General features: G+C 39.9%; 1 protein-coding gene across 8 annotated transcripts in view; it reads right to left on the minus strand.

Moving 5' to 3' along the window:
• The window catches only part of ENOX1 (ecto-NOX disulfide-thiol exchanger 1), a 540,681-nt gene that overhangs the window by 194,957 nt on the left and 321,272 nt on the right, over positions 1 to 24,452 (minus strand). For all 8 annotated transcript variants that reach the window (XM_081130691.1, XM_081130692.1, XM_081130693.1 and 5 more), the window contains 2 exons: positions 16,609 to 16,752; positions 15,639 to 15,776 (listed from right to left, as the gene is read on the minus strand). In XM_081130691.1, the coding sequence (XP_080986817.1) occupies positions 15,639 to 15,776; positions 16,609 to 16,621 (151 nt within the window). In that variant the 5' untranslated portion in view covers positions 16,622 to 16,752. The remainder of the gene's footprint in view (positions 1 to 15,638; positions 15,777 to 16,608; positions 16,753 to 24,452) is intronic.

Raw genomic sequence — 24,452 nt, forward strand, 5'->3', positions numbered from 1 at the left:
AACTGACCTTAAAGAAATATTTCAAATGGAAAATAAAATGTCAAATATAAGAACTGCAGAGTTGTTTATACTATTTGAAAATCAGGAACAGCTCAGACTACCAACAGAGCAAAGTAATGCAAAGAGATGTGTGAGATCAGTTTTCACTGTGGAAATATTAAAGGTTAAAATAATTTTAAATATCCACTATTGGTGTGAGTGTAAAATGGGCTCAATTTTGTAAAGAACAATTTGGCAATATCAAAATTTAAAATCTATACTCCTCTGATTCAGTTCTAAGAACACAGAGGAGGGAAATGATCATATGGTTAAAATATTTACATATAAAATATGTAAAGGACTTCACTTATCCCAGGGCATCTCTTAATTTCCTTTTTTAAACTGCCTAATGCACATTAGATCCTTGAAAACTGCCAAATAAATTTGACCCTTGAACTGCCTAATACATTTGTTCCTTGAAAAAAGGACAGCACAATAGATATTATTGATAAGCCCATTTTCTAATGAGGAACCTGAGGGTCATAGAGATCACAGGATTTAACCTTACTAGCCCTAATTTCATATGCCCAGCAAGTTAAGTAGAATATTTTACTAGTGTTCCATGGTGCAAATGGTGGGAATTTCACAAGGCTAACACGGTCATCTTGTTTATGTGAAAAAATCTCTTTGTTTAGGCATAGACCTCCATTCACTGAGGCAAACCATTAGGGTCTGGGGAAATAATAACTGGCCTATTCTTTCCTGTGGAACAACAGACAATACTGCTCCCACTGCATATGGGGGGAAGGGAGGGAGAGGAATGATTTGTTGTTCCTGTGACTTAGCATGTGTGAAAGAACAAACAAAACTAACTTACATACAAACAGAAAGTGCAGTGTGAATGGTTACAAGGAGGTGAGGGTTTTGAGGGATCAATTCTTCACAGCATTGCATATGCTTGGAGAGCAGGTTCAAATAGGGAGGTGAGCTATTATTATTTCACAGCAGGAAAATAATTCTCATCATTTCTAAAAGCCATGTGGACATCAATGGGTTTTTACAATAATCAATTCATTAACCAAAGAAAATATTTAGAATGAGTTACAGGACGAAAAATGAGAAATCAAGGCATATAAATGAGCTTTAGACATATAAAATTACTCTATAGAAGGAGAGATTACTCAAAAGGGAGAAGTAGTGTTGCACCAGATGGCTGTGCCCAATAATAACTCCAGCGGACACATATTATAATTGTTCTATTATTTATTAAGGGAAATGTCAGCAAAAATTCAGTCCATACACACACACACACATGCACACACATACACACACACACATGCACACACATGCACACACACACACACACACACACATAAAAAAAAAATTTGGCAAATACAAGACTGTGTCAGTCAATAATATATTTCATTTTGAGTTTTAAAATCCTCTCAGTGGCTCGGTATCTGATCCTGTTACCATTGTAATTAGCTAGTTATTAATAATAGGAAAGAGCAAAAGGGAGGCCGGACGTTATAGGCATGTCATTTGGGCAGATTCACCAAGAAGGTGCAGTTTTACACTCCCCAGGGAAGCCCTGGTCCATTCCCTGCAGATCACTGGGGGAAGGGACTGGGCAAAGGGGAAGATGGGGCCATGCACAGTGAGTAGGGGTCATGGCGGGAAAGTGCTTGCTGCCAGTCAAACCTGGGAACAGAGATCATTGGCCTGGCTGGGCAGGGCCACTGCAAGCCTGTGAAAATGTGGGCCTACATAATCCCCTAGACAAAGGAGCTCTCTCTCTTGGCACTCTTGGCTCTCTTGGCTTTCCGGCTCCTTTGGTTTTATTCCTGCTTCCTTGCATTTGCCTGCATTCCCCCCATAGCCATGTGGCCCTGCGGACCCCACATGCAATGGACTGATGGACTGCAGCAGGGGGCACAAGGCAGGCTAGACTGATGCTCTATTGGACTGTGCAGGCATGGAATGGAAACTCTGGGCAGTGTTGTTTGTTGTTGTTTGTTTTTTAATATATCTTTATTGATTTCAGAGAGAGGAAAGGAGATGGAGAGATACAGAAACATCAATGATGAGAGAGTCATTGATCGGCTGCAGCCCGCAACCCGGGCATGTGCCCTGACCGGGAATCGAACCCCAGTCGCCTGGATCCTAGGTCGATGTTCAACCGCTGAGCCACGCCCGGCCGGGCTGGGCAGTGGTTTTAATCCTAGCCCTACTGAAGTCACAGCTACACTTCTTCCATGATGGGATAGAGGAAAATGGGACCTTGCAAACTCAAGGGTGTAATTCCACAGAAATATGGGGGCCTCTGGAAATTCTTATTCCAGCAGCACCCCAAGAACCCCACTCCGACCAACAACTGGTGAGGACAGGGCGCTCTCCCTATTGATAACAACCCCAGAACAAGGACCCACTATTTTTCTATGCCTCAGTTTCACCATATGTAATATGGACTGAAAAGCTTTGCCCAAATCAGGAGCTTTGGGACTTCTTCTCAAGGACTTTACTTTTTACAGCAGCCCCTCTATACAATCAAGTGCATCTTCCTACCTATGGATATTTCCAAAAGTTTATCACCATACTCTACTTTGTCTTCATTTTCTCTTGATCCCATATCTTACTCAAGTTACCTCTAAGTTTACCTGCCTTCTTTCTAGACAAATATCTTCAAAGATTTGACTCTGCAAGATATTTCTACTTTTCATTTGTCACTCTTCTTTTTTTCCCTCCCTCCTTCCTTTTCTCCTTCCTCTCTTCCTCTTTTTTGAAAGTGGCTTAATAGTTGGTCCAAATTTAAATATAAAACAAAAGTGAAAAATAGCAACTCCATTAACATCACAAAGGTACTATTACTACTAATAAGCTATTTTCTTTGCCCTTCCTGGCTCTTTACAGGGTCTCCCAATGCACCATCTCACTTGATCCTTATGATATCCTTTAATTTTTGACTCACAAACCTGCTTCTACACCTACAACTCCACAAAAATGGCTCTTGTTAAAGTCACCAGTGACCTCCCCCATTGCAGGCTTTTTACTTTTCTACTGGCTATGACATGGAGAGATTTATGGCTTGGTTCCCATAATGTCACACATTTCCATTTTCCTTCTAATTTTTTTCGCTGTTCCTTCTCCTCAACACCCTTTACTCGCTTATCTTTCTTCCTAAACTTTAAATGATGGAAATTTTCAAAATCTACTCCTAATGTCTCCTCTTTCTTTGTTCTCCTCATGCCATTTCCCTCATGGCCATAGTACCAATTATGTTCTACCTTCTGTTGAACACAGATATCTCTACCTGTGTATATGTCTGGTCCACATGTCTGCCACTCCAGATCCATATGTCCATCTGCTTTCTTCATATCATCACTTAGATTTTTCATGAGAGCTCAAACCTGGGTGTACAAATCTGAATTTCTGACTGTCCCCTATATTTGTTCCTTCTGTGTTTCTCATTTCATGCAATACCAACACTATGCACCTAGTTGCTTAAGATAAAAACTTGGATTCATCTTGAATCCCTTTTCTCTCATCTAATCAGAAATTCCTCAGGCCTCTACCTCAAAAATGTATCACAAATCTGTTCTAATCTCCCCAGCCTAACTACCATCCCTAAGTCAAAGTCACACCCCTAGCTTATCTGGACTTGCATGGCCTCTTAACTGATTCCCTTGCTTTCATTCCCACTGACCCCCAAAATCCATTCTCTTTTAACATTCAAATTCAATGTTAAGTGAATGAATGAACAAAAAACCAAACTTCAGTTAATCTTAAAATTAAACCCAAATTCTTTCCCAGAACTGGCAAGGCCTCTAACCACCTCTTCAAACTCTTCTCCTAACAGTCTCTACATCACCCACTTAACTGGACCTCTAGTCAATCTGCCTTGAGTGTCCTCTCAGACATTCTTCCTTCCACCCTTTCCAGAGCTGGCTCCCTCTCATGCCTCAGGATCTCAGCTTGAATTCTGTCTCCACAGAGAAGCTTTTCCTGATTACGTGAAGATCTGTGGTAGATTCTCGCCTTTATATTCTAGCATTGCAGAGTTCTATTATTTCCTTCATAGTTATTATTACAATTTCTAATGATATACTTATTAATTTGCTTACTATCTGTCTCTACCATCAGAGTATGAGCTCAATGAGAGATAAATAACTTTAGTTCTTCACAAATATGGAAGAAAGAAAGGAAGGGAAGGGGGACTGGAGGGAGGGAAGAAGAGAGGGAGGAAGGCAGAAAAGATGGATATTGTCCAACTATGACATTAGAAATACTATGGCATCCCTAAAAGTGTGTATGGGGGAGGTTTAATATTAATTCAAAATTCCATTTGGTTTTTTTTTTAGAATAAAATTTTAATTTCAATATTTTCTGCACATTTGGCTTTATTTCTATATACACATTAAAATATGTTTTTCCTTAAAAACTACTAATTTCTTTACATATTTGTTTTTTCATTCAAAGTGTGAAATGAGTGATTCTACTAAGAAGTATTTTTTAAAAACCCATTTTCTATGTTCTTTTCTCTGTCCTTAGACAAAAAAACAAAAACAAAAACAAATCAGTGTGAGGCTGCTAGAGTAAATGGATCCCTATTTTGAACATTATAAGTTGGTACCAAAGAGTTTGAGGCAAACCCAGGCGCAGCTCTGCAGGTATTTCTGACAATTTGAATTAGTCATAATTCATATAAAAAGGTGGATCACAAAGATTAAGAAAAAAAGAACATGAGGCAATTCAATGTGTTTTTGAATTGTTGCTGGGGGAAAAATTCATTTTCAGCCAACACACAACAGTAGTTGCCTTGACATGCATTTGGCTGGAAGTACAAGTAACTGGCCACAAGAAACTTTCATGTTCTTTGAGCTGCCTGCTGTGGACTTCAGTAGGAAAGAGGGGCCCGATAGGTTAGCAACTTCTGCCACGAGCATGTGAAGTATAACACACATCTGCCACCGGGGAGCAGGTCACCAAGGCTTACATGAAGCATTGTACCTGAAATAGCTCTGAAAAATTAAGCACTAAATACCTATGAAATATTCCTTTTTAAAGTCTTCTCTAACTCCCAAATCTTATTATTTCTACTGAGTTGGTGCTATTATCTTCCCATACAACGGATACCACATTACAATAAATTCTTAATTATCCATACTTCAGCAGTTATTTTTTGCCCCAAGTCTTGTTTTCAGGTTCCCGATAGCACAATTGGAACAAACATGGCCTTATTTATTTTCCTTTCTAAACATGGAGCCCAGCAGGAGGCCGTTTGAAAAGACCACTTAGTTTATGCGTCCGGAGAAGGAGCCAGGCACACGGGCTGTACAGGTGGCGCTTTCCCGTGGCTTGAGCTTGGGCTCGAGAACAGCAAGAGCTTTGCAAAGGAGTAGCTGAGAACATATATATCTGGTTTCTTCTTACTCGTATTATTATAAAGTTCCTAATTTCCTTCAGGGAACTCTAACGTCATAGATCAGACATAGCCATGATGAAAAGCAATTACAAATAACAAGTAAGGCCACTTAGTTAGGATTTTAGATGGTTTGTATCCTATCTCACACTGATAGGAAAAACTGAGATACAAAAGGCCCTACTCACACTTTTCAATTTCTAGCATTGACACTGCTGCTCGTTTTACATTTGCCCTCCACTATTGGTTACTCAGCAGCTGCCAACTGCTGTGTCAAAGGCCTTGAAACTGGCAAGAATGTGTCCTTCCCTCTCTTGCAGCTTTTTTCTTCAAAGCCTTTCTAGAAAGATTAAAGTTCCCCACCATGACTCTCCGATATCACTCACATGGCTACATGTGTGATTAAGTCTGCAGGTGCTCTCTGGATCTATTAAGGAACAAATGCACAAACAAAAACACCAACACCCCCCCAAAGATTGTCTTAATGACAGAGATACTCTTCCTGTGGCTTCTGCTAAGAGTTCCTATCTTGCTTTACTTCCTCAAGGCATTAACTGGGTGCTGGTCAGTCTAGCATTGCGCATAGTAATGTCTTATGATTTGATTTTTAGGATTTTCCTAAATCATAGAATTTCAGTGTGTTAAGGGATCCTGATACCCTTGTTTGGCAGGTGGGCGTAGCAAAGCCCTTGTCCCCATGTGACAGAGCAGGGGAGGAGTCACACCCTGTCTCCAGGGTTCTGGCCCTCTGCTTCCTCACATGTTGCTGACTGGTTTTGTGCCTCCATGCCCTTCCCAGTCCTTTCCAGTCAGTCGGGGCCTGCTGCACACACGCCTCCTCCCCTTGCTCCTACAGAGACTCTGGCCTGCCCCTCCCCTGGCCAAGTCCCAGCAAAATGACACAGAAATCCAGACAACGATGAAATCACCGTCTTCCTCATTTATTTTTCTAAATTGCTTTCTTCTACCCGTGACTAGGCAGTATTTTCTCACAGCTGGGGATGAACAAATTCAAAAGATGTTCTCAAATACATGGTTTCCAAGAGAGAGGCCACTAACTTTTGAAAATACGAAATGAGCATTTTTGAGTGATTGCACAGCTCATAAAAATGTCTCTGGTTAGAATCTCATCAGCAGTGATTCACTCGGTGAGAGGATCCCCTGTGGAGACTTCAGTCACCTCACGTTAGGGCGCTGAGGCCTATTTTTCCTGCTGAGATGGAATAAGTGACTAGGAAGCATTAACTGATGGAGGTCACAAGAGTCCCATCCAGTGAAGTGAGGAATATTTCTTTAAAGATGCCCTTGTGGTTGGAAAGATTTATGAATCTGAAGACTACAGTATTTCTCCTTCCCCTTAAGGATAAAGTGTCCCTTTGCCCCACAAGCTTAAACTTTCAGAAGTAAAGCTTCAAGGTCAAAATGTGTCTTCTATGATAGCAAGCTAATGTCCCTGACGAGGAGGAAAGTATAGTTTATTACAGTTCAACGTTGTGTGTCTTGATGCTTAAGACATCTTTTTCCAAGATAAAACCTGATTAAATGAGATTATACCAAGTGCTTGCGCATAGTAGATACTTAATATATGATTTTCAAATCTGCATCTGCAGTTACCTTTTAGGTAGTTTTTGTTTTGGGCTCAGCTACTTTTACAAACCATGTTCAGTTACGACAGAAATATAGCATGAGGCAAGCTTCCCTGCCCATTCCCAAGCCAAAGGAGCTATTTTTTGTTTTGTTTTGTTTCCCTACCAGTTCAGCCCCTGAAGGAGGTAACTGACACCACTTAAATCAGCTTTAAGGAGCTGTGGTCTTAAACTTTTAGTTGTAGTCTCCAGGACCTCCTGTTTCCAAAGGTCTGAAATAGGCCCTGAAATCTACAGTCAAGGGCAAGTTGGCGCAGGTGGCTCGTGGCAATACTTGGAGTAATGTTGTCACAGAGCTACACTGATGGGCAGGCCCCGGGTGCAGTGGAGGCCTCTGAGGGAGAATGGTTGGCACTGCTCCTAGAACAGGAAAAAAGTCAGGACAAAAGAATCATTTTTCACAGGGGCCAGTTCTTCCTTTTTCATTCCCTTAAAATAGGGAGGCATCCAAGGTCCCCCTTCTCTGCTTACCTACTCCTCCCTAAAATGCTCTCCAGTGAGGGCACAGAAAACAAAAATGCTTAAATCCCTACAATATGTCCCATAGTTTATATTACCAGTTCTGAAAGCTGCGACAATTCTCTGATATTGATATTATCTCCCTCTTTATAGAAAAACTCAGAGAAGTGAAATTTATGTTCTACATTCCATGGAAGAAAAAATAACTATATTTCAGATGACTATATCGTTATGCAAGCATCTGAAAAGGATTTTCATTGCGTAACATCTCTAGCCAACAAAGATATAGGCTGTGGTCACTTATGAGGAGTTGCTGAGGAGCCTAGATTTGTTTTAAGTGATGTCGATTACCGTCTGTGGCACAGAGCACCGGCTGAAGCAAATATTTTTTAGAAACAATTTTCTCCACATTCTCTTATCTCTAAAAACACTGTAGACACACACATTATAAACTCAGCACTAGAATGACGGCTCCAGGAGGAAGTTTGTGTCCCTAGCACCTCTGGCAATCCTGACACATAGTAGGTGCTCAAGTTCCAGTCCCGTGTGGATAGACTTAGGCCATCCACTCCACAATCTCTTTCTGGACTTCCATCAGCTACCTCTAGATGAACTCCCAGACTCCTCTCTTGCCATTCTTCAATCTTGTGCGTATAAAACAACTCAAGTAATTTTTTATAAAATGATTTAGAGTTTATTTCTCCACTTAAAATCCTTCCAAAATTTGCACACAAATAAAATCTGTCCTCTTTACTTTGGTAGGCAAGATCTGGCCAATCTACTAAGCCCGTTGCAACCACAACCTCTTGCCCACATATATCCATCTTTTAGTTCCTTAAAGAAGCCAAGCTCCTATCACTTCAGGCTTTTGTGCTGGGCATTTTCTGCTTTTTAGAATTATCTTCCCAAATTCCCCTTTCTGGACTTCCATCAGCTACCTCTAGGTGAACTCCCAGACTCCTCTCTTGCCATTCTTCAGTCTTGTGCGTATAAAACAACTCAAGTAATTTTTTATAAAATGATTTAGAGTTTATTTCTCCACTTAAAATCCTTCCAAAATTTGCACACAAATAAAATCTGTCCTCTTTACTTTGGTAGGCAAGATCTGGCCAATCTACTAAGCCCGTTGCAGCCACAACCTCTTGCCCACATATATCCACCTTTTAGTTCCTTAAAGGAGCCAAGCTCCTATCACTTCAGGCTTTTGTGCTGGGCATTTTCTGCTTTTTAGAATTATCTTCCCAAATTCCCCTTTTCTTCCTTTCTTCCCTCCTGTGACCTGGTTCACTGTAATTTATCTTTCGGGTCTTAGCCTAAATATTGCCTCTTTAGAGGAGCCTTTTCTGAGTCTCCTCCAATACCTCCAAGCTAAGTTAGGCTCCCCCATCCCTCTTTCATAATACCCCACAAATGTAATTAAATAACCATTTGCACGGTTATTTGGTAACATCTGCTTCTTTAGAAATATGTATTCTCCACAGGAGTATCACCTGTCTGTCGTGTAAATTGCTATTTCTCTGGTGCCTTGTAAAATACACTGTACATTTTGAACCTCCAGTAACATTGTGGTGAATGAATGACTATACCAATGTACTTGTCCTAATGTCCTGGGGAGAAAAGGGTAAATAACTCTGGAAAATGTAACCAAACTGTCAAAAATATAGGAAACTAGGTACATAAATTGTGAAACATAAGTCAAGAGCCTATTTGTTTTCTGACACCTGATAATGAGAAATCTTTCAACAGATGGAAAATAAAAACAAAAGAGGACTCTGAGCATTATCTTATAGAGAGCTCAACAACTATAAACCAGGCTATCTGCAGCCCCTTAATCACTCGTGTCAGAGCATGTCACCATTAATATCTGAGGGGACTGAAGAAAGGAAGTTTGCTGGTTTGAGTATTATTTTCATTTTAAAAACAAGTATGTGGGATGGTTTATCAACAGACAGTCCATCTGAGTGTCTCTGTGAGCTGATGAGATGGTTTCAGAACAGAATCTTAGATTACCTTCGTTTTGTCTAGACTTTTTCTCTTAATTCAGACCTTGGAGCCCAGCAATGGACAAGAATCTAGTGGGACAGAAGTAGAGAAAAAATATGCAGAGACACAACTGGAGGTTGGGCTGACACCTGAGTGAGCAGCTAGGGGTCCATTTCTAATGTCACAGCAAAAGGGTGGCCAGAAGAGGAAGGTACACAGATCTCCAGTGACTATCCACATGCCGAGGCTGCCAAAGCTACATCTCCATCCACCCTTCTTTTGTGAGCTCTAGAACCAAAATGTGACTGTTTACCCCATGTTTTCTTTCAACTAACAGTTATTCAAATTCAGCACATCCAAAAAGAAACCATATCCCCACCCTTCTCCTTCTTCTCTTCCAGCCTTTCCCATCTCAGTAAATGACCCCACACTTACACCATTTCCAAAGCTAGAAACCCAGGAGCCATTGCTCGTTCTCCTTTCTCCTTACACTCTACGTGGCCTCGGTCATTAATTCCCGCTGTTTCTATAATTCAGTGTCTGAAGGGTGCCTTCACTTCTCTCCATCTCCTGTGCCATGGTCATTATCGCCACTATTGCCATCATCATCTCTTATCTGAGTAACTGCTACGGCCCCCATCCCACCTCCTTGCCACAACCTTTCCGCACTCCCATTAGTTATCTGCAGGACTTACAAAAGTGCTTTGTAAAAATACAACTCTAATCATCCCACTCCCCTGCTTAACACTCTCCAGTGACATCTTACAGCACCCTTTATCTGTCAGTAGCAGAACCACTTATCATGTTGATTTGTATTTGCTTATTTACTCTTCTCTGGGTCTCCCACCAGGCTCTAAAACATGAAAGTGAGGGGTATGTCTTATATTCCCAGTATTTAGCACAACGTCTGGCTCAATAAATCCCAGTTAAAAGAGTGATGCTTCAGGAGATGAAAGAATTTAACAAATGCCTCTTCAAATCTGGGCGTATTAAAGAGCAGAAAGGTGGTCCGGGAGGATTAAACAACTCAAGAAGGAAACTGGAAAAAATATGCAAGGAAGTAGAGTGGAATTAAAATGGGTGGAAGCATCAGTAAATGGGAGACGGGAAGGAAGAGGGTGGAGAGGGGGCTGTGGCCCTTCTGGCCTCCCTGTAACTCTTATGAGTTTCAAAGCTAAACTCTTCTCAGAGTGGCAGGGAGCAGGAGCGGGGATAGAAACTCAGGGCTTCTGAAGAAGAAACAGCAAGGTATGAGCTGAGGAACAATTCGGAGTGTTGACATATATGTGTAAGAGTCAAGACGTTCTTTTATTGGCTCCATGTTAGTCCCTGATAAGGCAAGTGGCACTGTCCTGTACATAGCCCTTCATAGCTGATAGGGAGGTGTGACGATTCTTCAGAACATGTATTCAAAATACGACAAATGGCATGCTAAGGAACTTAGGGTGAGAATATATGTCAACTTATAGTCAACAACAACTAAGGGGGAATGCTGACATTAGGAAAACATTTTTCAAAAAGTTTGGAGATAAGCAAGGTATAATCTCAAGGCCAGGGTATATATCCAGAAAGTATTACCAGTTCACATGCAGGCTTGGACAAGAAACTTAAAACCTGGGGACTAAGCTGTTGCTTTTCAACTCTTCTAGTTGGTGATTATAACTTTGGAAAAGAAGCCAGGGTATATAGGAAGGGAGCAGCTGGTCACAGATGGTATCAAAGTTCAGGATTTAATATTCTGGATTGCAGTTTATGGCCAGAGGTGGGAGTTCCTGGGAAGGCTTCAGGCAGCAGCTGACCACAAGAGAACTATTTTGAAATTTTAGATTATGGAGTGACACTGTTCAGTGAAAACACAAACAAAATTGTAAACTAGATCACAGGGAAGATATTATATATGGCAGAGAAAGATGGATGGTAGTGGAAAAGCATCTCCACCATTGGTGGAAAAATTTGGTAGATGTCTATATTCTAGTGTCTCCTGAGATGCTAATAGATTTTTTAAAGGCTGAATCAAGTTTGGGAAATCCTACATACTAGATATGACTCTTTGAAACTACACTTTGCACATCAGCATGGTAACGGCTCTGAGGAAACACAAAGAAAGCAAATTACTTGAGTTACACATAAAGTTAAACATAAAGTTTTAGACCATGTAAACACTTATTTGACATGTGCCCTACCTAACAACAACTGTGGGACACTGATGTTCCAATAGAGCAGTTTAGAAAGTATACACTTTGGACCCTGAGAAGGAAAATACATGCTAAGAAGAGTTCCTGGTGGCTAACTGGTTCAAATTTAAAACACAGAGTCTAGCAGCCATGTCTACCCAGGGGCCTCTCATGCGAAGTGCGCTTCAGTGAGAAGCCTGCACTGAGCTACCTGCCGGCCTGCACTGCATTTCTGCCACCCGAGCCAGTCCTTATAAAGGAGGTCCTGGGATCCTATTTTAATCAATAGGACTGAGGTGTCTCCCATCCAACCAAGGCTGCACAGTTTCATCTCCATCAGCTTCTTCACTAACCAGTCAGAGCAGCTCCATTCTCACCAATCAGGACAGTGCTGTTCGTACCAAACTGCAAGGCTTTGGAGTCCTCCTCTGCATGAGGCCAGACCAATCAGTGACCAGGGGTAGACACTTTTGTCTGTATAAGTCAGCTCCCCTCTGGCTCTGCAAGTGCACTTTCCCTTTCCCCCCAAGGCCAAAGACTGCACTTCCCTGACTGGAGCTGAAACCCAGAGATGAACCAGCAAATATGTTTCACCCCAGCAGAGCAGACCAGCGCAGGACAGCGCAGACCCGCACAGGAGGAGCAGAGCGGAGCTGGCTAGCTGGAGAGGGGCCTGGCCCAGGGCTCCCACAGCCATGCTGTTTTCACAGCTCAGCTCCTTGCACTGAACAAAGCTGCTTTCTTCACCGCACCTCAAACTGGGGAGTCCTGTTGGCACTGAATTGATGCCACCAACCATCAGGTGACAATGCCAGTGCACAAAGTAATAAGAACAAATCAACAGCAATACAAATAAATAATTCTACAAAACTAAAAGTATGGGGAATAAAACAGGAAACAATAACATAGGAGGTAAATATTATCTCAGAGATAAACCAAGCTTTGGAGTGTGGAATTTAGGGCTAGAATATAACAACATAATGATATATTTTGGGTAAAATAAACAAACTCAATGTAATGATCTCAGGTAGCACTTCATATTGAAGAAGGTAAAAGGGAAGTTCCTGAAAGTGGGGATGGGTTGTGGTGGGGAACATCTGGATGATGAAGTGGGGGGGAAATGGAAGAGGCGTGATTGTGGGAGCTTACAATTACAGCTCAGAAAAGCGTGTAGTAAGTGACCTGATTTCCTGGAAAATCCCTTTGCTAAAATCATAGAATATTAAAACTATACACCTTGCTTTGCTAGTAATTTTATTGAACAGCAGAAGTAGTAAGGAATGGGACTTAGTGTCAGTTTAATTTGAACTAATATGGGAAGAGTAGTTAGTCATTTAGAAATATCAGAAGCTTGGGAGAAGGCCAAGTGCTCATAAAATCCAGCCTCTCCATAATCCTGTCAGAGATGTTTTAGAGGAGATTTCTTGGAAGGAAGGTTACACTAAATAATCTTTAAATCCCTTCTGAGACATTAAAGACTGCCTCTCACATTCTACGGCCATACTGGCCGGCATGAAAACTGAGTGAGAAGCAACATTCTGTGGCTCTCTGACGATGCTGAAAAGAAACAAATAGCTGTATTTTATGTAAGTTATCATATTTAAATCTCACAATAGTCCCCTGAAAGAGATACAATCACCATTTTAGGTGAAATGGTGAAATGCTTTTATATGCTTAAAGAGATTAAGTTCTCCAAAGAAACTTGGCTAGTAAGGGAAAAAATGGAAGAAGCCTAAACATAAGACTAGAATAACTGAATAAACTAAGAAAGATTTATTCAATGCGGTTTTATAAGTTTTAAATATAAAACTATAAAATGGAAAAAAATAATTTAGAATAAGGTGTCAAAAATACATATAGAGTATCTTATATCTAATATGATTAAAATATTTGTACAGAAAAACTACTGTAAGAAAAATACATGAACACTAATGAATAGAGCAGAGCCTGACCCTGAGACTCTGCATACCCTCTGCTGGCAGCCCCGAGAACAAAGCAAAGCGGAGTTCAACTGGCAGAGTTGGGAAAGAAGGAATTCCCAGGAAAGGCAGTTTGGCTAACACAAGAGAGAGAGTAATTCAGGACAGATATGGTAAATCTTCTATAATGAGTAGGGCTGTAATTCTTTACATGGTAAGTTGCTGAGAAAATCATAAATTGGTCATGGTTAAAATGTCAGAAGACTAAAAATAATAAAAAATAATGAATTATTGGGGTGTGGCTCACTCTGGAAGTCACCCAACATTTCTGAGAGAGGTGGGAGGTGGGGACAAAAGTAAAGTAATTTCTGCTATAAAGATTTCAGTTATGTGGGTAGAAAATGTGGGAAAATGCAGGTAGAAAAATATAAATCTTTACTCTCAAGTAATTAAAGTAAGTATGTGTCTAGATTAGCTTTAGGAAAAAGGGTTCTGAATAAACACATGTTCAAACCATAGGAAATACCATTCATGTGCACACGCATACATCCTGCAGCAGACTAATCTTCAACTGTATGAAGTTAATAACATTTTGGAGAATTTTATAAGTGTATTAAGTATAATGTTTTACAACTTAATCGTAGACTTTCCTTTTTCTGTCTCCCATTTTCCCGTCTCCCATCCTCTCATGTTCTTGTTATATTTAAAAAGAACTTTATGTACTTACTTATTTGTACATATATGTGTGTGTGTATGTGTATATACATATGTGTATGCATATATGTACATGCATACATATAAATTATATACAATTTACTATAGCTAGTTTAGACTTTCACATCTATGGCTAATATCGACAAAAAAAGGAAAAAAAGAAACTAAATGCTTGGTCGACTCAGCACAAAGTACGCAGGCCTGTGGGCATGGAACTTAGTATTATAATTGACTGTCACCTCTCAAATGCACATTCTGGAAGGGCAGGGACCACGCTTGTTTTTTTTACTGCTGGAGTCCCTGCACCGGGACAGTGTCTCAAAAAATATAGAGTTCCTCCCAAATGTATAAACACTTTGAATAATTACTGATTCTAATTAGTTAAATCTGAAAGGAAAGAAATATCAATTGAGCTATCAGAAAAAAGTATGTATACATTTTTTTGGGACACTCTGTATGTGATGAATGAATGAATGAATGAATGAATGAATGAATGAAATACTGCAAATCCTATGTATCTTTCCAGACAGCTCAACTCCCATCTCCCTGATAGCAGCTTCCTCAGAGCCTTAGTCATTGATCTTTCTGCAAATAACGACATTTCTCGTACTGACCCACTACCTAACAACTGATTCTACACATTTTTATGCTTTTTTTTGTTGCTGTGTTTTTCAATTTAGGGAGACCTGCTCCTCAAGGACACTTATATAGGCATATATTTTATTTCCCACAGCTCTTGTTAGAGGGCACATAGAAAATAAACATGATCAAATTAAATGATGACCTCCTACTTTGTGACATTTTGAAACATTTTCTCTATTGAATGCATTGTATTATGATTCCAAAGTGTGGTGGAAAGAAAAGGTGGAACTGAGTGTTAGTTGAGCTGGATTTCTAGCTCTGCTACTTCAATGCTGGAAGAGTAACCTCGTAACCTCAACTCTGCTCTTCTGCTCCCTGTTTTCAAAATGAGAACATTGATAAGAACAACAACAGTAAGTATCCATCTGTATCAAAGTGAAGGCTGTGGAATCAAACGGCATAGGGCGTGGGAAAGAGTTTTGCACATTGGAAAGCAAATATCAGCCCTCTGTTTACCAAGTTGAAATATGAAATCGATGTTGCAATGCTGCAGGTGATAGATGCTGCATGTGGCCTTTTTTTCTGAGAACAGCTATTAGGCAAAAGAGCAAGGTGAGGAGGAAAAGAATCTCAAGCACGACCTGCCAAACATGCCCCGGTCGTAAATCACAGACCACGCTCAACACCTGCGTGCGGAGAGATTCCTGGGCACCTGTCACCTCCGCTCTTTGGCGCTGCTGCTTCAAACCCAGAGAAAGCTTACCAGACACAAGCTGCTGTCCAGGCAACCCCACGGGAACCATGCCCAAATTATTCATGGCGGTGGCCCAGGCTGTGGGATCTGTCACCGACATGTTGAGCTGGGTTGTGTCTATCGCTATACTCCCCAAACCATCCGCAGCTGCAGGGAAAAACAAACAGTGACTTGGAGTCCACACCAAGGGTGTTTGTTTTAAAGGAAATCACTTTTCTAGAGATGTGAGGCTTCGTTTAGCATATTCCCAAACCACAGAAAAATAAAGCACATAATCTACAGCAACGTTTTCTTCAGACCGAAATATAAAGAGTTTCCGAATACATTCTGGGAGGAAACTTAATGACATGGAGTTTATATTATACACAGGATGCCATTAAGGAAGTACTTTTGGAAAATATTGAAGAATCGCTTCCTTCTCCTAGTGAAGCAACATTAGTTAGGTTCAAGGCTGAGAGGCAGAGCAGGAATACTCTCTTGGTAAAACAAGTCAATTGGCTAGGCAGACAGAGAATAAATAAATTCAGCTGCTTCTGGATTCAATGCTGGAGCAGGCACACCTTCTAACTAACAGCATCTCTAGAATGGTTGCCAAGTCATGAAACTGGTCCTGACTGAATTTATTGTTACCTTGTAACAGATTTCCTCCTTTACAAACTCTTTACAGTATTGCATTAAGAAATTGCAGATGTCTGCCTTAAGTGACTTTTCTAAAATATTTCTTATAAGCACAGATTTTCATTAAAACAAAATAACAAATAAATGATACTAAAAACAAATAGCACAGAGTTAAAACAACAACAACACATACACACCACAGAATATGTTAAATTTGACTAAGTGTTCTCTGATGTTCACTTGTTCCACAGCCTGATTTAAGGATCCCAAGCCCTGGATTCAATGCAATTTTTATGACTGGCTAAGCTTTTCCACTAAGAACTCAAAATGCCTTGTGACTGGGCAGGCCACCGACATTTACCTGCAGCCATCATCTGAGGAAGCTGCTGGGGACACTGGGTGATGCTTTCAAGGCCACCAGCATCTACTACTGAATTACGAGCATCCTGGGGGGCAGGAACACTTTGAAGGCTGAGTGCAGGGTCCCCACGGAGATCATCAGATTCTGCAAAAGGGGAAAGGAGTGTGTGAAAAACTGTAATAGTAAACTGAGGAAGCCTTCAAAAGACAAACTATTAAAAACAAACAACAAAGAACAACATCCAATCACAGGCACAGAAGTAGAGCTGTCTCCTGAGTTGGTTCTGAGCCCTCTGAGACAGGAGGGTCAACTCTCAATCCACCCAGGGCCAGGGCCGCCTGAATAAACAGCCCGTTTGCAAGATCAGTGAGCACCTGGCCCCCCACTAAAGAGACTTCAGGAACGGGGCTTATCAGTCCCTGCACAGACTCTTCCACACACTGCACATCAATGGAGAGGGCAGACTCAGGGCTAAATATGATTTTTTTAAAGTTAAAAAATTAATTGATGTTGTTATTTTGGAAGACGGTCATCTATGCAATGCATTCAGAGGGGAAGAAAAAGTATAGAGGAGAAAGAAAAAAACAAGAATCTATTCACCATGAGACTGATAAAGGAGTGTATGCAAATTACAATAGTCAGGAAAGGCAAAAGGAAAGAAGGGCATGCTGCTCATAAAAGAAGATCTAGAGGGTGCTGGGGCAGCAAAGGCAAAGCATTTGTTCTTTAGTTCTGTGGAAAGATAAATTTAACTGGCCACAAATTTTCCTTGAAATGCACAGCGTATGTGTGTGTGTATGTATGTAATATATATATATTAATTTATCTTTATTGTTGAAAGTGTTACAGATGTTCCCCTTATACCCGCATTGATCCCCTCCCCCTCTCATCCACCCCATCCCCAGGCCTTCCCCATACCAATATCTGTGTCCATAGATTATGCATATAAGCCTCTAAGTTCTTTGATTAATTTCTCCCCACCCTCTGCCCCACCCTTGCCTTCCCTCTGAGATCCCTCAGTCTGCTCCATGCTTCTATGTCTCTGGATCTATTTTGTTCATCAGTTTATTTTGTTCACTACATTCCACATATGAGTGAGATCATGTGGTACTTGTCTTTCTTTGGCTTATTTCACTTGGCATAATACTCTCCAGTTCCATCCATGCTGTCCCAAAGGGTAAGAGATCCCTCTTTTTTACAGCTGCATAGTATTCCATGGCGTAAATGTCCCACAGCTTTTTTATCCACTCATCTACTGATGGGCACTTGGGCTGTTTCCAGATCTTAGCTGTTGTAAATTGTGCTGCTATGAACAGAGGGGTGCCTAAGTTCTTTCTGATTGGTGTTTTGGGTTTCTTAGGATATATTTTTATTATTTTTATTTTATTTTATTTTTTTAAAAAAATATATCTTTATTGATTTCAGAGAGAGGAAAGGAGAAGGGGAGAGAGATAGAAACATCAATGATGAGAGAGTCATTGATCAAGTCTGCAACCGGGCATGTGCCCTGACCGGGAAGCGAACCCCAATCGCCTGGATCATAGGTCGGCGCTCAACCGCTGAGCCACGCCCAGCAGGGCTGGATATATTTTTAAAAAGTGGGGACACTGGGGTCAAATGACAATTCCATTTTTAATTTTTTGAAGAAACTCCATACTGTTTTCTTTAGTGGCTGCACCAGTCTGCATCCCCGCCAGCAGTGTACTAAGATTCCCTTTTCTCTACACCCTTGCCAGCACCTATTGTTTGTTGACTTGTTGATGGAGCCATTCTGACAGGTGTGAAGTGATACCTCATTGTGGTTTTAATTTGCATCTCTCTGATGATTAGTGACCGAGCATTTTTTCATACGTCTCTTGGCCATCTGTATGTCCTCTTTGGAAAAGTGTCTATTTAAGTCCTTTGTTTGTCTTCCTTATGTTTGTTGTATGAGTTCTTTACATACTTGGGATATTAACCCTTTATCAGATGTGTGATTGGCAAATATATTCTCCCGTACAGTGGGCTCCCTTTTCATTTTGTCGATGGTTTCTTTTGCTGTGCAGAAGCTTTTTATTTTGATGTAGTCCCATTGGTTTATTTTCTCCTTTGTTTCTCTTGCCCTAGGAGATTTATCTGTAAACATATTGCTACTAGAGATGTCTGAGATTTTGCTGCCTAAGTTTTCTTTAAGGATTTTTGTGGTTTCACATCCTACATTTAAGTCTTTAATCCATTTTGAGTTTATTTTTGTGTACGGTGTAAGTTGGTGGTCTAGTTTCATTTTTTTGCATGTACCTGTCCAAATTTCCCAACACCATTAATTGGAGAGACTGTCTTTACTCCATTGTATATTCTTGCCTCCTTTGTCAAATATTGAGTGTAATGGTTTGGGTTGATTTCTGGGTTCTCTGGTCTGTTCCTTTGATCTATATGCCTGTTCTTGTGCCCATACCAGGCTGTTTTGATTACAGTGGCTTTGTAGTATAACTTGGTATCTGGTATTGTGATCCCTCCAACTTTGTTCTTCCTTCTCAATATTGCCGTGGCAATTTGGGGTCCTTTTGGGTTCCACCAAAATTTTTGCAGTATTTGTTCTAAGCCTGTGAAATATGCTGTTGGTATTTTAATAGGAATTGCATTGAATTTATAGATTGCTTTAGGTAGTGTGGACATTTTAATGATGTTGATACTTCTAATACATGAACACAGTATATTCTTCCACTTGTTTATATCTTCTTCTATCTCTTTCTGCAACATCCTGTAGTTTTCCAAGTACAGGTCTTTTACCTCCTTGGTTAAGTTTATTCCTAAGTACCTTAATTTTTCTGTTGCAGTGGTAAATGGGATTTTTTACTTTCTCTTTCCAAGAGTACATTATTGGTGTATAAAAATTCCATCGATTTCTGGGTGTTAATTTTGTATTCTGCTACCTTGCCGAATTCATTTATTAAATCTTGTAGTTTTTTGGTGGAGTCTTTAGGGTTTTCTATGTACAATATCATGTCATCTGCAAATAATGACGGTTTTACTTCTTCCTTTCCAATTTGGATGCCTTTTATGTTTTCTTCTTGTCTGATCACTGTGGCAATCAGTACTAAGTTGAATAAGAGTGGTGAAAGTGGACAACCCTGCCCAGCTGGGCATGGCTCAGCAGCAGTTGAGCATTGACCTAGGATCCAGGAGATCGAGGTTCGATTCCTAGTCACGGCACATGCCTGGGTTGTGGGCTCAATCCCCAGTCGGGGGTGCCTTCTGATATCAATCTCCAGAGCCCACAATCCTAATTCTCTTCACACAGCTCAGTCCACTTTGCCTTTCCTCTGCTGGAGTCCAAGGTGAATGGATGTACATGAAATGTTGTGCAATGACTCTTTAAGAGGATGCCTGCTTTTCCAGCCATCTCTCCCTGGCAGACAGAAACCCAGCTGCTTTTCACAGCCAGATGTTACGTGGGCACCTTTCTCACTTCTGGTGCTCTGGGCTGGGAAGCCCAGTCTGGAGTTTAGGCCCCAGAGTCCTCAGTGGGAACCCCCCACAGCTGAGATATCCCTCTGGACCTTCAGCTGCTGCCTGTGGGAGCCCAGCCAGCCCTCTCAGGTCTCCTCACTTCCTGCCAGTCTCTGTGTGGTCTTCACTTTTCCTCCTTGGTTATGAGGGTGCTCTCCAACTCATCCTTAGTTGCAGTTGATTATTCAGGATGGTTTTCTATATTTTAGTTGTAATTACAGATTGGTCCTGGGAGAGTGTCAGTGTAGCTTCCAATTGGTCTGCTGCCATCTTTAATCTCCAATCAGGTAGCGATTATAAGGTTTTTATATTATATATATATATATATATATAATTAGACTTTTCAAAGCACATTTCTAACAAAAACAAATAATAAAACATTAAATAAAGTTGCAAAGGGCCCCTCTATATCACACTTTTATAAAACTCTGTAACTTCTTTCCATCCTTAAAAAATGCAAAGACATAACATTCATATATACTCATTTTAATTGCACGCTCACTAGTTCAAAACTGGGTGATAGGTGAGAATTTTGACTTTGATCTAACAATTGAATTCAAATAGTTATTTTTATTTAGGTATAAATTTAGAATTTTTTTAAAACCACATTTCTGTTAATGAGTATTTTAGAATTAGATGTTACGGCATGTTTGTCAGTGTATCCAGTGTTAAGTTTGGCTCTTTATGATATTCTCTTTTATTAATTTGATCTCTAAGTGCAAGCTTCAGTAACCCTTTAAATACTGTACTGTCAAAGAACAATTTGTTGCCATTTGAGTATCAGTTTAATTCAAATGGAAGCTCAGATTTCAATATCTCAAAGATATGTGGGTAATGACCAAATTGTTTAAGTGCTCTCCACAAATCCCTAGCCCACAACTGTAGGGGCTTGTGCGATAGAGGATAATTTTTTCCAACAGTCTTTCAGAAAGATGAAACATCTTCATCACACAGTAGTGAATAATTCTAACTCTGAGAGAAAACTGTACTCAAAACAAATATTTTCTACCTTGCAATTAAACTCTACTAGCTAAACGAATTCAGAACTTGCTTATATATGTGCATCAAAGACCTCAGAGAATGGATGCTATCAGACAAGAGATCTTCACCATATTAAATAAACTCAATGACATAAATATGTAGCTAACCGATATGTCTGCCCTTTGGCTAGGCACACATCAGCAACATTTCTGTGACGAAACCTCAGAGTAATTTTTTTTTCTGTTTACCTCCAACCATTTCAGAACATTAAAGCAAAGTCAGGCTACAATGTGTTCATTCTTCTGCTCAAGTGGTTCTGTAGTAGAGTCCTTTCATATCATCACAAAGTCACTATTTGTCTTACTTATCTTCCCATATGAAGTTTAGTTGACTGGCTTCCTTGTAGCTCAGGTTCTCCTGAAGTGGGCAATATTCACAATGTTTTTCTGTCCAGTGAATCTGCAGTTCTGGAACACTCTATCAGAGAACAACCCTTTACTTTGTAGGCTTTATGACTTGTGCCCAACCAGCCTCCTCTCACCTTGCCTTTTTGCTCCAGTGTTTTAGGGATGGGGTTAGCTTTCTTGGCTCTGTAAATGTCTATCCCAATAGTAGTTTTTACCTTAGTGCTTATGGTCTTATAAAGGGGTATTGAGTGTCCTGGAGGCCCATAGTTTCTACCCATCTTAAAATTGTTCATGCCCATCTTAACAAATTGCTACTGTTTCATCACAAAAAGCACTGTTTCATTGGCAAGATGTGGCTTGTAAACCTGAATTTATTCCCAATGAGACACTGTGACTTTCAATTTATTACACCTCTTCAATCTCCCAATCCAGTGGTTTGAATGATACACAACTTCATGTGGCTACCATGTCCCTAGAATGGTGACTCTAAAGTAAGTTCTATCACATCTTAGGCATTCCCAATAGTCTCAAGGATTCCATGCAATTCTTTAAAAAAATTAAAATTGAGTTGATCACTCAGCTTGGAAGAAAGGTGATATTTTCAATTAATTACTGCCTAGTAATTTATGAATAGTTACAAGAGTTATTTTTGTTCTCTACTAACATCTATTGTTCCTATTGACTACTTGCCTCTTCAAATGATTCAAGATAATAATGCCTACTTTATCATTCAAATCAATTTCTCTACCTTAGTTTTCTTATTTCTAAGCCATGGAAAGATTAATATTTTTAGAGAATCTTTATAAGAATTAATTTGAGCCAAACAGATGACATATGCCAGGGAGCAAGATCTCAAATGTTTTAGAGAATAACAGTTTTGTAGCTTCTTTTATGCATTTGAAATTAAGGAAGATTGGAGAAAGGAAGGCAGGATTTGGATTATAGGATAGTTAACAAGGGTATGTGCACTCTTAAGAGTTAATACCTCCTTTTCAAAGGTGTGTTACCCTAGAGGCACAAGAACAATGGACAGGTAGGCCCGGGGACATGACTACCCACCATGACCTGCCCAGTTAAGAATTAAAGTTCAGATCACCCTGTGAGGTTACTTTCCATACAACCCTTTTTTCATCCACAGTTCCCCCTTTTGGTCATACATCAGTCCAAAGGATGCATTGATGACCAATCTCTGGTCAGATATTGTGGCCTCATAGCACTAAGAAGGTGCATTTATAAGAAGTCTCAGTATGGACATCTTGTTTACCACTGGGGATGCAGCAACACTGTAACTATGGGATCTGAGCTGAGGCCAAATTTTCCCAAAAAGGTAAAGGCAGGTAAATGGAAGGCAGTCAGGTCTTATGGTCCTCAATGCAAAAAAATACTCTGAATCATTTCTATCTTATCAACTACCATGATCCGAGTCCCACTGTATTTGCCATCTAGTATAACAGAAAGATTAATAATCTTAATGATATTTACTTACACACGGAGATGTGAGTAGTTAAAAAATTATAGCTAATAAAGCACTTGGAATATAGTAGGTGATAATTATCATTTTATTTGGAAGTGTAGTGTTCCCATTAAGGTACCCTGGGATCTTTGTGTTCTGCTGGATAATTATGTAATTAATTCTAAAACAGTGAATAACACTTGATATTTCTAAAAGCAAGTGTTGCCCTAGTTTTTTGTGCCACACCTAAATTGTAGCAGAATATTTCTTCATTTTCCACAATTCCTTTATAAAATAATATAATGTAATTTAAAAGATGTTTGAATTTTTCTATGTAGGTTTTTTCCTGCCCATGCAACTGCAAAAGCTTTCAAGAAATTCATGACCAATTGTGAAAATGGCTTTTAGTGAAGTAAGATCTTTACAATCAGATGTACAAGTGCCAAAGATAAAAGTACAGCTTTGTCTAGGGTTCAACTGAAATTGAACCTGTTCTTTGTTAAGGAATATTCAAGTACAAAACCTCATACTCAGTTTTATAACTGTTCAATGAAATATATTTATGTTCAGAATTTCATGGAACTATATCAATAAGGCAAACAGTTTTTAAAACTCACTAAGCCTAGGAAAATACTATTTGGCCTAAAAAATGGCACAGGTTTCTCCCACTCTTAATAACACAACTCTTTCTAACTCTATTTAACTTTTACAGGTTCCAAGGAGACCCACATACACACACACATAGAATAAATAAAACCTATCTGTAACTGTCCATAAAATGTAGATTCCTATTAAAAGGGGGTGGAGATGAGTTTAAGTATTGAAAATTCTCTGTGTTTTTTAAATTACTTTTTTTTCAATTACAGTTAACATTCAGTATTATTTTGTATTTATTTCAGGTGTACAGTATAGTGGTTAGACAATCATGTTAAAGTTCTTTTTTGAAAAGAATGATTTTGTTTGCTTAAGTCTTTAGTTCATTCCTACTTCAATAGAAAAATAATTATAATGAAAAAATCAGATTTATTAATGCCTGGTTAAAGTTGATTCCAAAGAAAACTTATTTCACATGATATCTGAAACATTCTTTTTTATAGAAGTTATTCATTAGCAATATGTCTAGATGGGCCAGGGACAGAAATCCAGGGACAGAAATCCGGGTGGAGATTCACCAGGGCAGAATGCCCCAGATGCCAAGCAAGAGGCAAAACTGGGAAAACAAGAACTTTGTCCTAGGGGAACTATCTTTCCCCAGCATATCGCTGGTCACGTGGTTCAGACCCCGAGTATTTACTCCCTAAAGATAACATCTAGGCCTCAGTTGTACTTCAACTGCATGTCCAGAAAAGCAGCAAAACCAGACAAGTGTAGCAACAGCTGCCTCAAGACCAGCCACATTGACTAATAACTCTCTGCCCTGGCATCAACCATCAGTGGAGACCCTGACACTGAAAGAGCACACCTAGAAAGCTGATGAATATTCTATTGAGACACTCCCCTGTGACCTCCCCTAA

This window comes from Miniopterus schreibersii (assembly GCF_964146895.1).
Source record: "Miniopterus schreibersii genome assembly, chromosome: 2".
Lineage (NCBI taxonomy): Eukaryota > Metazoa > Chordata > Mammalia > Chiroptera > Miniopteridae > Miniopterus > Miniopterus schreibersii.